The 13,959-nt window shown below is 44.8% G+C and overlaps 1 protein-coding gene across 2 annotated transcripts; it reads left to right on the top strand.

Moving 5' to 3' along the window:
• Nucleotides 1–23: 23 nt before the first annotated feature.
• Nucleotides 24–12,323, top strand: spinb (spindlin b). 2 transcript variants are annotated; one of them, XM_084945208.1, is made up of 7 exons: nucleotides 24–294; nucleotides 6,352–6,687; nucleotides 6,772–6,820; nucleotides 6,967–7,061; nucleotides 7,250–7,405; nucleotides 7,721–7,954; nucleotides 8,442–12,323. In XM_084945208.1, exons 2-7 carry the CDS (start codon nucleotides 6,636–6,638, stop codon nucleotides 8,639–8,641), a joined length of 786 nt encoding a protein of 261 aa, XP_084801334.1. In that variant the 5' UTR covers nucleotides 24–294; nucleotides 6,352–6,635; the 3' UTR covers nucleotides 8,642–12,323. The 2 variants fall into 2 exon arrangements, with proteins under 2 accessions (XP_084801334.1, XP_084801333.1); XM_084945207.1 differs by lacking the exon at nucleotides 24–294 and adding an exon at nucleotides 2,014–2,140.
• The last annotated feature ends 1,636 nt before the right edge of the window (nucleotides 12,324–13,959 follow it).

Genomic DNA, 13,959 nt, shown 5'->3' with positions numbered 1-13,959 from the left:
CTTATTAAGAGTGATGGCGTCGTTTTTTTCAGCGAAAATCCTCATTTATAAAACATGGCAGATTAAAAACTTCTTCTTAGTTAAGCGCTTTTGTTGTCTGTGAGGAAACTGGTCAGCGCAGAGGCTCAGTATTTGGCAGGAAGCGAACGGGGATGCGAACAATCCAATGGATCACTTTTTAGCAAACGGGGGGAAAGGCGGGACTCAGCTGTGGAAGATTTTCTTTTTTGGCGTCAGCGCGAACACGCACGGGCACAAACGTCAAGGCAGCCCGCGTGACCAACTGCACTTCTGGTGAGGGTTTTTCAAAATAAAGGCCTGACTGGCTGTGACTGTAAATTTATGGTACACAGTTATTTAAAATTTTAAAACAAAACTGTTAGTTAAAATAACAGCGCTATCTATGTTTTCTTTTTGTTAATGTTTGTTTTTTAATCACAGCTTCTTCAACATAAAATAAGTCTTGTGCTGTTTCAACTCTTTAAAGTCTACAATAACAATATCAGCCAATTCAACCAATACATAGGCAGATAGAGAGGAATGTGAACCTCTTTCATCATGTGAGTCTGTGATTCTCATTAGCTACATGGATAATCTTTGCGGGTTGAAAGTCGCCACTCTTTGTGTGTGTGTTTCCTTTGCTTGTTTTAATTGTTTCATTAACCTATAAAAACACAGAAGTATCCTGTAATCACAGTCAGGTCATTATGAATTATAAGTAACTTGCTGGCAATCCTTCTACTGAGAATTTACTGTAATTTTTTTTCAGTGCAAAGCCAACCTCTAGAGACCCAGCAAGAGCAACAGCAGTCTTTCACTGGACTGACCGTAACATCTGTGGGAAAGCACCGCTGTCCTGTAGAGACTTTTAACGATAACTTACTCATTTCCCTCAAAAATCTACGAATCAAAAAACCATTAAATCATTCATTACCGTAAATCATTTTAATCATTCCTTGTTTAACAGAAATATGATCTATAATTATTTTTTCTCTGTGCTAAATATTCAAAACTGTGAAAACATATTCTCTTTTACCACGATGAGCTGCAGCGAGGTCTGTAGGAAACTGAATGCTTAAAGCCAAAAGAGTCAAACAGTGAGGACAGTTTAGACTGGGTCCTTCTTTGACTGAGTACTGATAAACCTATAAATGACATTCTGAATTTATCAGGCTTCAGGCAAAAAAAGCTCCAAAACACAATCATGTGTCGTTTTACTGTGCAGCTGTCTCTCTTCGTACTCTCCTGAAAAAGAGAAGTTAATATCAATGAGATTGCCTGTTTACATAAAGGATTTCATTTCATAAGAAGAATAATAGAAAAGATAAGAGTTATTAAACCCAGTCTGACAATTAGTGATACACACTTTCAATGTGCAATTTCAATAAGCCTATAGGCCAGGGTTTTCCACTTTCTGCTTTCCGCTGATGATCTTGTACTGTGTCATTATTTGTCATATTAAAATGTTGATAGTCCAGTATTTTAACACGTCATATTCTGACCTGTGTGTTTATTATAATATCTTTGAGTTTGACATTTCTGTTGCTACACGAGCCTTAAAGTTTTATGTGGACTTTTTTATCTCCCAGTCACCACTGAAGTTAAAAAGTGTTTCAGATTAAAAGCAGGAGACCCGATTGCCTGTCTTCAGTGCTGAAGAGCTTACTCTCCCACAGGCTTCTGTAGAATCACTTGCCACGGGTCGCCCCCTTGTGGAAGTTTGAAAGTTCAATTCAATTTTCAATTTTATTTATATAGCGCCAAATCACAACAACAGTCGCCTTGAGGGGGCGACCCGGGGCAAGTGATTGGAGAGTAAGCTCTTCAGCACTGAAAACAGCCAATCAGGTCTCCTGCTTTTAATCTGAAACACTTTTTCACTTCAGTGGTGACTGGGAGATAAAAAAAAAGTCCACATAACACTTGAAGGAAAGCATTTCCTTCATTTCATCTTTTACTTTGGTGGCAATATGTAGAGCCGGCGCTCTTATTTTGAAGGGGCGCGCCGCCTCTTTCCCGCCCTCCCTCCATCTTGGCGCAGCTAGCTTGACGCAGCGGAGCGCCAAAGGGAGGCTGAGCGGATCAATTTGGAGCCTCGGCGGCTGATCGGGATTATGCGGCGCTTCTGATCTCTGTGTCGGTAAGAACGTGCGACCCTCACGCGCCGCCGGTGACCGAGCCGTGCGTGCGCCGCTGTTTGTGTGCAGAGCCGCGCGCTCAGCGGCCGTTTTCTCCGCAGCAGACCTCCCTTCTCCTTTGTTCGCCTGCGCCTGCTCTCGCACCGCTGCGGGTTTTCTCGGTACTGGCGCAACATGGCCGCCGCGCGTGCGGGGGAACGAGCCAATTAGCTGCGCGCATATTTTGATATTTAGCGTGAGGATGCAGCTCGATGAGGAGGAGGGGGGCGGGTAAAAGTGTGACCTCTGCGTGGTGATCTTCATCACCACCATCAGCAGCAGCAGAACTAGCTCCTCCAGCCTTCAGGTGCGGAGGGAGCAGCTCTAAGAACCGCTGTGTGCGGGTTTGAAGCCACAACAGTGAGTCGGTGCGGTGTCAGCAGGCCGTCCTCACCTGCCACACAGTCCGGAGGCAAACACCTGAGGTCGGTCCCCCGGTCAACCCCGCTCTCCCGGTGGAGTAAAGGTGTAATCATAATAACCAAAGTATTTTTTGTGGCAGAGCTAAAAAAAAAATGTCAGCAAACTAAAGTTTTAGGTGTTTCCAAGTGGCCGTTAAACGCTTCCCACTGGGTGGGCGGAGGTTATCCACTGTGGAGAGGATACTACTCGCGAGCTTAGTGACACTTCACACGTAGGTGTTTTGCTGTTGTTTACTTTATTTTCTCTCATCTGCACACCTTCTGTTTGCTTGGTTTTTTAAAACAATCAAATTAATTTTTTGTAATTTTGTGCTCCAAAATTGGGAGATGTCGGACCTCTCGCACTAAATTTAAGTCCAATTGTCTCTTTTTAGTTTCTAGTGTCCCTGAACTTCTGTAGTTGTCAGACTTGTTGTTTCTCTGTGACAAATCTGAACCACGATTAGAAAAGCTTCCAATAATCGTTTCAAACTGAGTTTACTTGATGCTGATCGTCTTACAGGCATCTACGTGTAGAGCAGGAATTCCCTCAGATATGGACTTCTGTTTCTCAGGTTAAATCCAGACAAGTTCCCCACACTCACTGTCACAATAGGAGCAGAGCCAAAGTGCGTTACGTCCCATGATGTTTCATTCTGGACTGAAATGTGAGCGTGATGACAGTGGAGATGGAAAAATGTATAAAAGTTAGATAAAAGTCAAGAAGGCAGCACATTTAATGAAAGTAGGAGTGGTCCCAGCATGGAGCCTTGGGGGATGCCACACTCCACGGGGCGGACAAAACTGAGAAATTTCCTGCTTTGAAGGGGCAAATGAGCAGTGATCAACCATCACGGAACAAAAGCCATGACTTAAACGACATGAGCTGGAAACACTTGTAACAAACAACGCAGTGGATCCCCAACGCTGTGAAAAACTCTTAGATTTAAAAACAAAGTCAGTATTTTAAAGCAAAACCTCTTTTTTTCCTTTTAATCTGCGGATCGTTCCAGATGCACCGAGGACACAGGGTCAGACTTCATGACCTTGGAACGGGTCGCCGCGGTTCTCCATGTATGTTGCTCACCATTCCAGTAAATCTGAATGACACACTTTGGTCTTAATGATTTCTGCAAAAGTAACTCAATGGTTAAATTATAGAGAAAAGTTTTAGCCGTTATATTTTCATACAAAACTCAAACTGGATTCAAGCTAAGTTTAAACGGGTCACTGGTGGATTTTAACAGGTCGCTGAAAATAGAAGCCTGAGGAGGAAAGGCTGCAGTGTGAGGAAACAAAGGCTTGTTTTGAGCTGTAAATCACACAGAGCTACTGTGAGAGAGCAGAATAAGTCACCTGTACTAACGAACTATTAATGTTACCAGATCTATTCAGAATATTGTCTGGAAATCAGATTTAATAAGTAAGTGTCTTATTTCTTCCTGACGTGCGCTTGTCTTTGAGCGCGGTGTGCCATTAAAGGATGTAGGTGAGCAGCTTTGGTGTCATTTCAGATGTTTACAAAGCAGATATTTGGGTTTGAAGCGCACATACGTGGATTCAGTTCAAGATTGTAGAAATATTTCATTACAAATTCATATTCAGTCCAGAGTTTGTTGATCAGATGATGATATTCTTGAATAAAGTGTCAGGTTTTGTCAGTGTAGCGCTTACAGACGGGTTTGTTTGGGTCCCTGTTTGGATTCAGTGTGAGAAGGTTTCCCTGCAGATGCTCATTCACCTGTCCGGAGTTTAAAGGCTGCTTCTCAGAGTGACCCTCTATCCTCCTCTTCTGCTGCGAGTCTGCCGTTACGTGGTGATGTCACTGTGACCCTGCGGTTGGTGTCGCAGCAGCAGCAGGTCTGTGGTTTCTGCTGCAGGTGCGGTGACAGCTGCAAACATCAGGAGCAGCTCGGTGCGAATCCTCCCGCCGCCGTTTGTGACCTGGTTAAAGCGTGGAGGGGATTTTCAGGCTCAGTCCTGTTTTCTGTTTGGTTACCAGAGGAAGGCATCTTCGTTCACACCGACTGTTCTACCTGCTGCAGTTCTGTTTTTACGTAGATCTGATCTTTCTAGAGAGGAAGTGACGAGGGTGACTGACTTCTCGTGGTCCTTGAGCTGATTTATCAGATGGTAGGAGGGCTGGTTAACGCTTCGCTTTCTTATTTGGCAGGAACTATATTATTATATATAATAATATGTATTAAAAGACTGGATATTCGTCTGCTTGGATTTGTTTTTCCATGCACAGGTGTTATGTTTTTAATTTTTTAATGTGAATAATATCTACCATCTCACTGCATCGATGCCCAACTTGAGACAAAGAAGGATTATTTTGAACTTTGGATCATACAAAACTGCTGTAGTAGAGTCCAAGAGCAAAAACGTGGCACTTTCATTAAAAACTACAAGATAATGATCAAACATCTATTAAATTAATAATCTGTGTGTCATTAAAAGATGGTGAGGTCCATATACTTACACTGGCGCTGTCTTTGTTGTTTCAGCTGTTAACCACAACCTGAATTTCCTCAATACCTGCAGATTTGCAGGAGTCGAATAAACGTGTGTTAGCTTCAGTTCAGTGCTGTATTTCTGGCCTAAAGCTGACAGATACAGCTGTGATCCAGAGTTATAGAACCATCCTGGTCCCGTGCAGCTGGAGGAGGAAATGATCCATCTACAGCTCTGCTGTCACTTCCAACATGAATGAAGACAGAAAACTTAACAGCAGTGACGTTTGTAGGGTTACTAAAGTTGGGCTAGCTGGTATATAGTGATGTGCTACGTGATCGCTAGCTACACAGCTGTGTTAGCATAAACACAGTGAAGCTGGAGGATGAACGCTAACTTCTTTCCACTCGATAAAAGTTAACTTGAAGGTTCCTGATGGTTAAACAAATGCAATCACATGGCAGGATGCTGTAAACGGACCAAACTTCAGTCAGGAGAACAACTGAGATAATCCATCCACAACTGTCTTTAAGGGCTTGTTGACATCAAATAGAACAAGATACAAAACATTAAAACATGTTAAAAACACAACAGCTTTAATAAACACAGAGCAGTTTGGGCCCAGAAGCAAAATTCATACATCATCACTTAAAGAGCGGATCAGGCTGTAAACATGTTTGTTTCTTTTGTTTTAACATGTGAGTCTATGGGACTGACTCACTGAGTAACAAACAGCGGGTTGCAGCATTCCTGACCTTTGACCTCTGACCTTTAGAGCCTTTGACTGCCAACCAGTAATCAGATTAGTCACAAACTCTGCTTTAAATGTATCCGAGGCTGGACGTTTTACCTTCAGCAGAGATTTAAAAGGAGACGCCTTCAGCTGCTGTGATTGGTCAGGATCCATAAAACATTAACGTCGCTGCATTCAGTCCGACCTGCGAGATTCATCAGGCTAATCAGTCCTTGCTGTTCACCACGAGTCACTCTGCTGACCTTTTGACCTCCAGTCTAGCAACTGCTCTCATCCAATCAAACGTTGTTAAACTCGTGACTGATAAACTGAGTTTCCTGTTTGGAGTTTTTGTTGTTTAACTGTCAGGATGCTTCGTTTAGACTTCCTGTTTCAGCCTCGTGTGCCATGTTTGTTTGTTTGTTTTCTCTTTTAAAACTTACACATTTTTATTTGGCTTTTCTTTAACAAAACAAGCTTTTTAAACTTTACGTAGTGGTTGTATTAAAACGTCTATATTAAATTTGTCACTCTGATGTAAAACGTTGGCGTTTACGTGTCCGTGTCTCCGTCTTTTCCTCCTCAGATTGAACGCATCGTTCCCTTATAGGTTCTGGCAGCTGTGACGTCACTTCCAGGCGTTAGTCTGTACCCAGCCTGAATGCAGCCTCTCCAGGGTCCAGCCTAATTCCTGGTGCTCCTTCACTCCCGCCTCCTCCCTCCTCTCCCCACCCTTTCCCCCTTCCTGCCCCACCCCTCCTTTCCTCCATCCTCATCCTCCACCCTCCACGTCAGCCTCGTCTTAACACAAACTCCCAGCATTTAGCCCGGACTGCTGGTGTGGTTGGCTGCTCCTCTACAGGTGGATGAATGAAGACCCCCTTCAAGAGCCCAACGGCGCCGCGGCCCCGAGCGGACGGAGGTGAGTTACATGAGCGAGGCGCTCCACCCATGTCCGTGACACGCTGCCGACTGGTCATCAGACTGATGTGTTTGTGTGTTTCAGGACATTCGGGCGTCTCTGCAAACATGATGAAGAAAAAGAATCCGCACAAGTAAGTAAAACAGTTTTTTTTTCATTTGTACAATAAAGTTTTTAATTAAAAGACACAACAAATAAATGAAAAGTCACCAGCTCGCACCGGTGTCACACCATCTTCTCCTCCTCACCCTTCATCGTGTCTGAACCTCCTCCCTGCAGGAAGCAGAGGACCAGCGTGGGTCCCAGTAAGACCCTGACTCAGCCCAGAAGGAACATCGTGGGCTGCAGGATCCAGCACATCTGGAAGGAGGGCAGTAAGTGGGCTCCATGTGATTCTCCTCTCTCATTTTCCTTTTGATGCTTCATATTTGATTAGTTTGGCGAGTTAAACATTAACATGTCCCTCAGTGGATCAAATGATGGTTTATAGAAATGCAGAAAGTTAAGCATCGTGTGAGAAAGAGTCACCTGTGCTGGTGTTTACGTGTCTGCTTCCTCTCAGGTAAGTCGTCGCAGTGGAAGGGGACGGTCCTGGACCAGGTGCCCGTTAACCCCTCCCTCTACCTGATCAAATACGACGGCTTCGACTGCATCTACGGCCTGGAGCTGTACACCGACGAGCGGGTGGTGGGGCTGGAGGTTCTGCCCGACAGAGTGGGTGAGGAGCCACCCGTCATGGCCGCCGCGTTTGGCGAGTGGCTCGTGGCAGAAATAAACTGTCAGCCGCAGCGACACACGGCCAGACGAGTTTTAACGTGTGACTGTCACAAACTTTATGGACACCGAGGTCCGCAGCAGCGGCTGCTGATTGGCTCATTGTGTCAGACGTTTTCTGTTGTATTGCTGCAGATTAAGCTGAATACTCGAGTAAATGCACTTAGTTACTGCTGTTACTTTATTTAACATCCTGCCCGGCGTCCCAATGATGTAACCGCACTTCTCCGTGTGTCTCTCTGTCCCGCGATTGGTCCAGCTCCGGCCCGTGTGACCGACTCACTGCTGGCAGACACGATGATCGGTAAGGCGGTGGAGCACATGTTCGAGACGGAGGACGGGCCGAAGGAGGAGTGGAGGGGGATGGTGCTGGCCCGCGCTCCCATCATGACCTCCTGGTTCTACATCACCTACGAGAAGGACCCGGTGCTCTACATGTACCAGCTGCTGGACGACTACAAGGAGGGCGACCTGCGCATCATGCCCGACTCCAGTGAGTGTGAGCGCACTGGGCGGCGTCACAGCTCGCCACGTTTTTCTCTGTTTCAGTAAAAAGTGAAGCAGGAAACTGAGCGCTGAAGCAGCGAGTTGTTGGCATCAAAGAACCAACGTGTTCATGAGTGGGAACGCTGCCAGTGCTCGCAGGCTCAGCTTCCTTCCTGTGTGTGTGAGAGTAATCCACATGTGGGCCTTTATCGGCTTCTGTGCCATCCAGACGCTTTCTGCTTCCACGCTGGCTGATGTGGGTTCCTTTCAAGGTTTCACTCAAACAAGCTCAGCGCTGCTTTGGTTTTCTGTTTCATGAGGCAGAGTACTCGAGTAAATATTACTGCTGCTACTTGATTTAAAACCCCGCCCGACGTCCTGATTATCAAACACCTGCTGCTTTGGTGTGTTTAATACTCTATCAATCGCCCCGTGATCAAATTCTGCAAAGACGATAAATAAAGTTGACCTTTTCTCTGTGTTCGTGTCTGCAGACGACAGCGTGACGGCGGAGCGAGAGCCCGGCGAGGTGGTCGACAGTCTGGTGGGCAAACAGGTCGAGTATGCCAAAGAGGACGGCGGGAAGAGGTCGGGAATGGTGATCCACCAGGTGGAGGCCAAACCCTCAGTCTACTTCATCAAATTCGACGACGACTTCCACATCTACGTCTACGACCTGGTCAAGACCTCCTAAGACCAGAAACCCTGTTTAAAAAAGACTTGCTGAGAACCACCAACCCCCCCAGAAACCCTCTGCCCAGTGCAGACCAGTCAGCTCTGTACTCTCTTTGGTGAAATGCCTTAAAACAGGACAAAAATCCAGACAGCGCCCTTCAGACCAGCTCCAGTCGTCCATCGCTCATCGTTCCACTTTCACAAAATCGGTTTTTGAATAAATAAAATCTGCTTCACCCAGAGGTGTAGAGAGGACTCGATCCTGAGACCCCCACAGAGAGAACACAAGGTTTTCTGAATAAGTACTCCCTTCCCTGAACCCCGTCGGACCCTCTGCGACCTCCGTTATCTGACGAAGAGGGGGGCGAGCAGCTCTGCGGGGGTCGATGAAGGGACGGGACTTCAGGAGCCGCATTCTCGACGACGTCTATCTGCAAACCAACACTGAGAGATGCAGCGGGGAAACAGACTTTGGGTTCATCACTTGTCTCTTTCTTGTTCCTGTTTGTGTCCCACAATCATTTTATGTTTCACATCAAACATCTTCAGTGTTTGTTTTCCCAAATTCAGCATCCAGGAAACAGCAAAGTGTGAATGAAGACACCATACTGTTGTTTTCTGAGCATGTTTTCCATCATTGCAGCTGTGATTTGGGTTCACATCTCCGTCATAAAAACAGCTGTCCTGGTTGGCTCCAAAGCTGACGTCGGATCTTAAACACGAAATTGTTTTTTTATAAAGATGTGCTCCCCTTCCTCCTGCTGCTGCTGTAGAGTTTACATGGTTTGTGTCATACCTTTTCTCTGTATTGACACCTTTATGTTTTTATCTGTTGTGTATACTTTTTATTACCCACTTAGCTTGTAGGACGCGTGCGGCTGTTGCAGGTGTGTACAATGATGTTTCTATAACTGACGGATTTCACTTTGCTCACTGACTCTGGATTTGGGCGCTCGTCCCCGGGTTCACGGCTCGCTGTAAAACAGCATAAACTCCTAGCTGATGTAGCTCCGCCCATCACAGTAGGTGGTCTTTTTTTTTTTTTTTTTTTTTTCTTGCACCAAACAACTGACGCATAAACAGCCATGTTGCCTGAACCACATCTCGTGTGCCTGATTAAAAGATCTCAAACTATATGTTTAAAAATCCAACATAATTTCCTTTGTAGTTGCCAAACAGTTCATTCTGATTCTGGATCCAAACGGATTTCAGTCCAGAACATTCCTGTTAGACGACACGTTCCAGGTGAAATACGTTTTGGTTTACAGCAGAGTCTCATCAGCGCGTTTTCCCCCCCTTTTTCCAGCGCGAGGAAACGGTTTAAAGTTCTCATCGTGGACTCTGCATTCCCAAGCTCTAGAACAAACCTTCGTCCTCTAGAACTAAAATACCCAAGTTTAACATCTCACCGCGTTCGTTTGCCGTTTAGGTTTAAGATTTTCTGTTAGATTTCCCACAAGTTCTACAACACTGAGGCAAACATTGTAGACAGTCTTGAGAACCCCAGCTTCCCTCATTCTGGGCCAAATCTGGATTAGAAATCTTAACATCCTCTCAGATTTGGACTTTAACCTGCTCTTCTGGACCCTGTTTGTCCGTTTCAGTCAACATATACAACAGACATTTTTATTGTCATTATTATTTTATTGTTTTTGTTTTTTTTAATTATTCAAGAATCTGTTTGATGTTGTCCCAACGTCTGTCCTCTTGGTCGCAGAACCAACTGTCCTAAACTGCCCAGCTATACATCCTAGAACATGAAGGTCGAAATATTCTAGAAAATCAAACATGTTCAGCTTCTGAGGTTTTTGTGGGATAATTGTTTTTTATATTCTAGACTTTTGTTTTGTTCTAGAGTCTGTTTTTCAGTATTGTTTCCCATGAAAGTCTCCGATTCAAGAATGTATCTGGTTTGGAAAGATGATTATGACTTCCAGAGTTGACAAAATATCTTTCAGCAGTTCAGCTAATGTTCCGGGCTCTGTGGTTTTACATCAAACTGTGTGCTGCTTTGTAAACACTGACTCTGGGTGACTCTGGTTCTGGAGGATATTTGATTGATTGAACAAAAACGTTTTTTCAAAAGTCAGTTTTTTTCCTAGACATTATATGATGGAACATTTATTTGTTTCTTCAGTATTTTGTTTGTTCCTCTGTCCCCCCACCACACACACACACACACACTCTCTTCATCCTGTCTGTGTTGGTTCTGGACGGTCAGATTCTAGAATCGTTTAACTGTGGAACATTTTCAGGTTTGATCTCAAACAGCGCTGGAATATTTTACGGAGTCTAGAACAAATGTTAAATCCTTTTTACAGTTTATTCTAGAATCTGTTTCCAGAATTGCACTAAAATAGATTTTATGTGTATTTTCATTCAAAGAAAAATTCTTGTAGAGTCTTTGGTTGAAATTGTGTTGAATCATTCTTTACTTGAGACTCTGGAACCTTCTACAACATCAGGCCCAAATTCCAGGCTGCTGTAGAATCAGTGGAGGCGTGTCGACAGTTTCCTTACTAATTCGAGAGCGTACGTGCAGAAAATGGAGCCTGCACATTTGAAGCTCTTTGAGAGCTGCGGTTTGATTCTGTGCGATGCGAGGAAAACGTTGAAGCTGTTTTTGGTGCTGTTCTGGTTTACGTGTGAGTTCTGATTGAAGGCTTGTTGTGGTTGAGGTTCTGTTTTCAGAATCTGATCCCACACAGATCCAAACGGACAGATTCTAGAATCTGTGCTTTAATATCCCGTCAGAAAGCACATGATGAAAATGCCGTTGAAGGATTCCCACCTTATGTTGTTTTTCCTTAGGCTCTAGAAGCCGTGTCCTCATCCTGTCACTAACGTCAGAGTCTAGAGCTCTTTGTCGGTTTGTCTCAGATTGAAATCATCTGTTGTTTTTCTAAACTCTTCAGATTTGATTTGATTATTTTGTATTTTTATTTTATCGGCTGGAGGACGCAGGAACCTGAACACGTTCTGGATGGTGGATTCATACACGTGCACGTATGTCTGCTCACTGTGGCGTGAGCTCCGGCACATTTCACACAGGCTTAATTCCAGAATCTGTTCATCCCATCCACGGCTGCTCTAGAGTCACCGTGACGTTGTTAGGCGTGTTACTTGGCTTCACTACAGTTTACTACAGTTACGAATCACAGGATGTGCTGAGAGACTCCGGGGTGGGGGTCGGGCTTGGGGGGTGCGTTCAGGAGCCGTTTGTACTTTCCAGGAAACCTTTGATGTGTAGCGTGTGTGTGTGCGTGCGTGTGTGTGTGTTCAGAGCAGTGTTGTTTTTGCATGCCTATATTAGCTCTGTGTAAATCGATGTGAGTTGCATGTCCGTGTAGTTTTCAGTTGTCCGGCTGTCTGTTGTGGCTTTCGGTGCCTTTTTGTTTCTTCTTCTTTTACTTGTCCCCCGTGTCCCTGATGACATTTGTTGTCGGGTTAATGGTCCAAAAAAAGAAAGGGGAAAAGCATTAAACGGGATCCCGGACCAGCAGGGCACGCAGCCGTTACGAGTCCAGCAGCAGAGCTTGTACAGACGTCGCAGCGGCGGTAATGTGTGTGAACTCTGTTTTGGTTTTGTTCAGTTTTTGGGTGGATCGTCCCTTTAAAGTGTGCCAACCTACAGATGCCAGTGTTGTACAGCAGTGAAAAGCTCACTATTTACTAAAATAAACTGTTTCTCTGTTTTTGCACTCGGACTCGCTCGTTCTTTCTGCCTCCGACACTTCGTTCTGTTCAAACTGTGACACACTGATCCTCAGAGAGAGCAGAAACCAGATTTTGGCTTTAGACTGGGACTGGGTGTAAAATGGATTTGGGTTCACTTTGTAACACAGACAGTGGATCTTTGCTGAGCTTGTGTAGTTACCAAAGTAGAAGTGGATCATTATCTTAAAGCGATAATGTTCCAAAACACAAGTCCACCTGTGATTGGCTCAGAAAACACAAAGTTTTTGTAGTCAGAGTCTGTTTATGAGGTTTATTAAGTATTAAATATTTAGAGTGGTTTGAACATTGCTCTCACTTTAATTGTAACGAAGTGTTTTGAGAGGATAGTCATGTCCCATATCAAAGAATCCATCCCGGACACATTCGACTCTGCAGGTTTGCATATCGGAAGAATCGTTCTACCGAGGACGCCGTTAATGCAGCGTTCCACACAGCCCTCTCACGCCTCGGATATAAGGACACCTATGTTCGAATGCTGTTTATAGACTACAGCTCAGCATTCAACACCGTCATCCCAAACAGACTGGTGGAAAAGCACCTCAGGCTTCAGGCAGTCAGAGTTGGTACCTCACGTACAAAGATAGTGAGCCCAGGGACCCCCCAAAGCTGTGTGCTCAGTCCACCCCTGTACACCCTCTTCACCTATGACTGCATCCCCTCCCAGAGCAACACCTCCATCATTAAGTTTGCTGACAACACAACCATTGTTAGGCTGATAGCTGTTGGAGAGGAGACGGCCTGCAGTGAAGAGGTGGCTCAGCTGGTGCCTGGGAAATCTGTCCTTAAATGTTGAGAAGACTAAGGAGGTGATTGTTGACCCGAGGATGAGGAGAGACCAGCACACCCCACTGTGTATTATTAACCCCGATTCTTTTGTCCCCATGATAGAACAGAGAAAACCGACTCATAGTGTGTTAAAACATTTATATTTCTTTTATTCAATCATCTTCTGGAAGAGAGACCCCTGCACAGCCCAAAACGCCAGTTGCAGGATCTCTAACATTTGACGCTCAACATGTGTCTTATATGGTGTTATTTCTGTACTTCAGACGTCACACACAGTTTCATTACAAACAAACTCCTTCTACTCAGTTCCTCTTTTCTGTGTCTGATTTATTAATATGCCTGTGCACTAAAACTTCCTGTGCAGAGGGTGAAGACCTTCAAATTCCTCTGCACCCACATCAGTGAGGATCTCACCTGGACCCATAACCACGGCAGATCATCAAGAAGGCTCAACAACGACTCTTCTTCCTGAGGAAGCTGAGAAAATTAGGATTAACCTCCAAACTTCTCACCAAAGTTTACAGATGAACAGTTGAGAGTATCCTGACAAACTCCATCAGTGTGGTACGAGAACAGCACCACTCAGGATAGGGACGCACCCACCCACAGCACACACTGTTCACACTCCTGCCATCTGGCAGACGCTACAGGAGTGTGAAAGTAAGGACAACCCACAGGCCATCAGGCTACTGAATCACTGACTACTGTCGAACTGTGATTGTCTATCAATAACCTGACCTGTAAATTTGCAACTGTGAACTTTTATATACAATATAACACAACTTCATACAACATAAACAATTTTAATATTTG

Source organism: Perissodus microlepis, chromosome 12, assembly GCF_051167445.1.
Source record: "Perissodus microlepis isolate ML-2025 ecotype Zambia chromosome 12, ASM5116744v1, whole genome shotgun sequence".
NCBI classification, from domain to species: Eukaryota; Metazoa; Chordata; class Actinopteri; order Cichliformes; family Cichlidae; genus Perissodus; species Perissodus microlepis.
The sequence above is the reverse complement of the archived record's forward strand: the minus strand, read 5'-3'. Positions and strand labels throughout refer to the sequence as shown.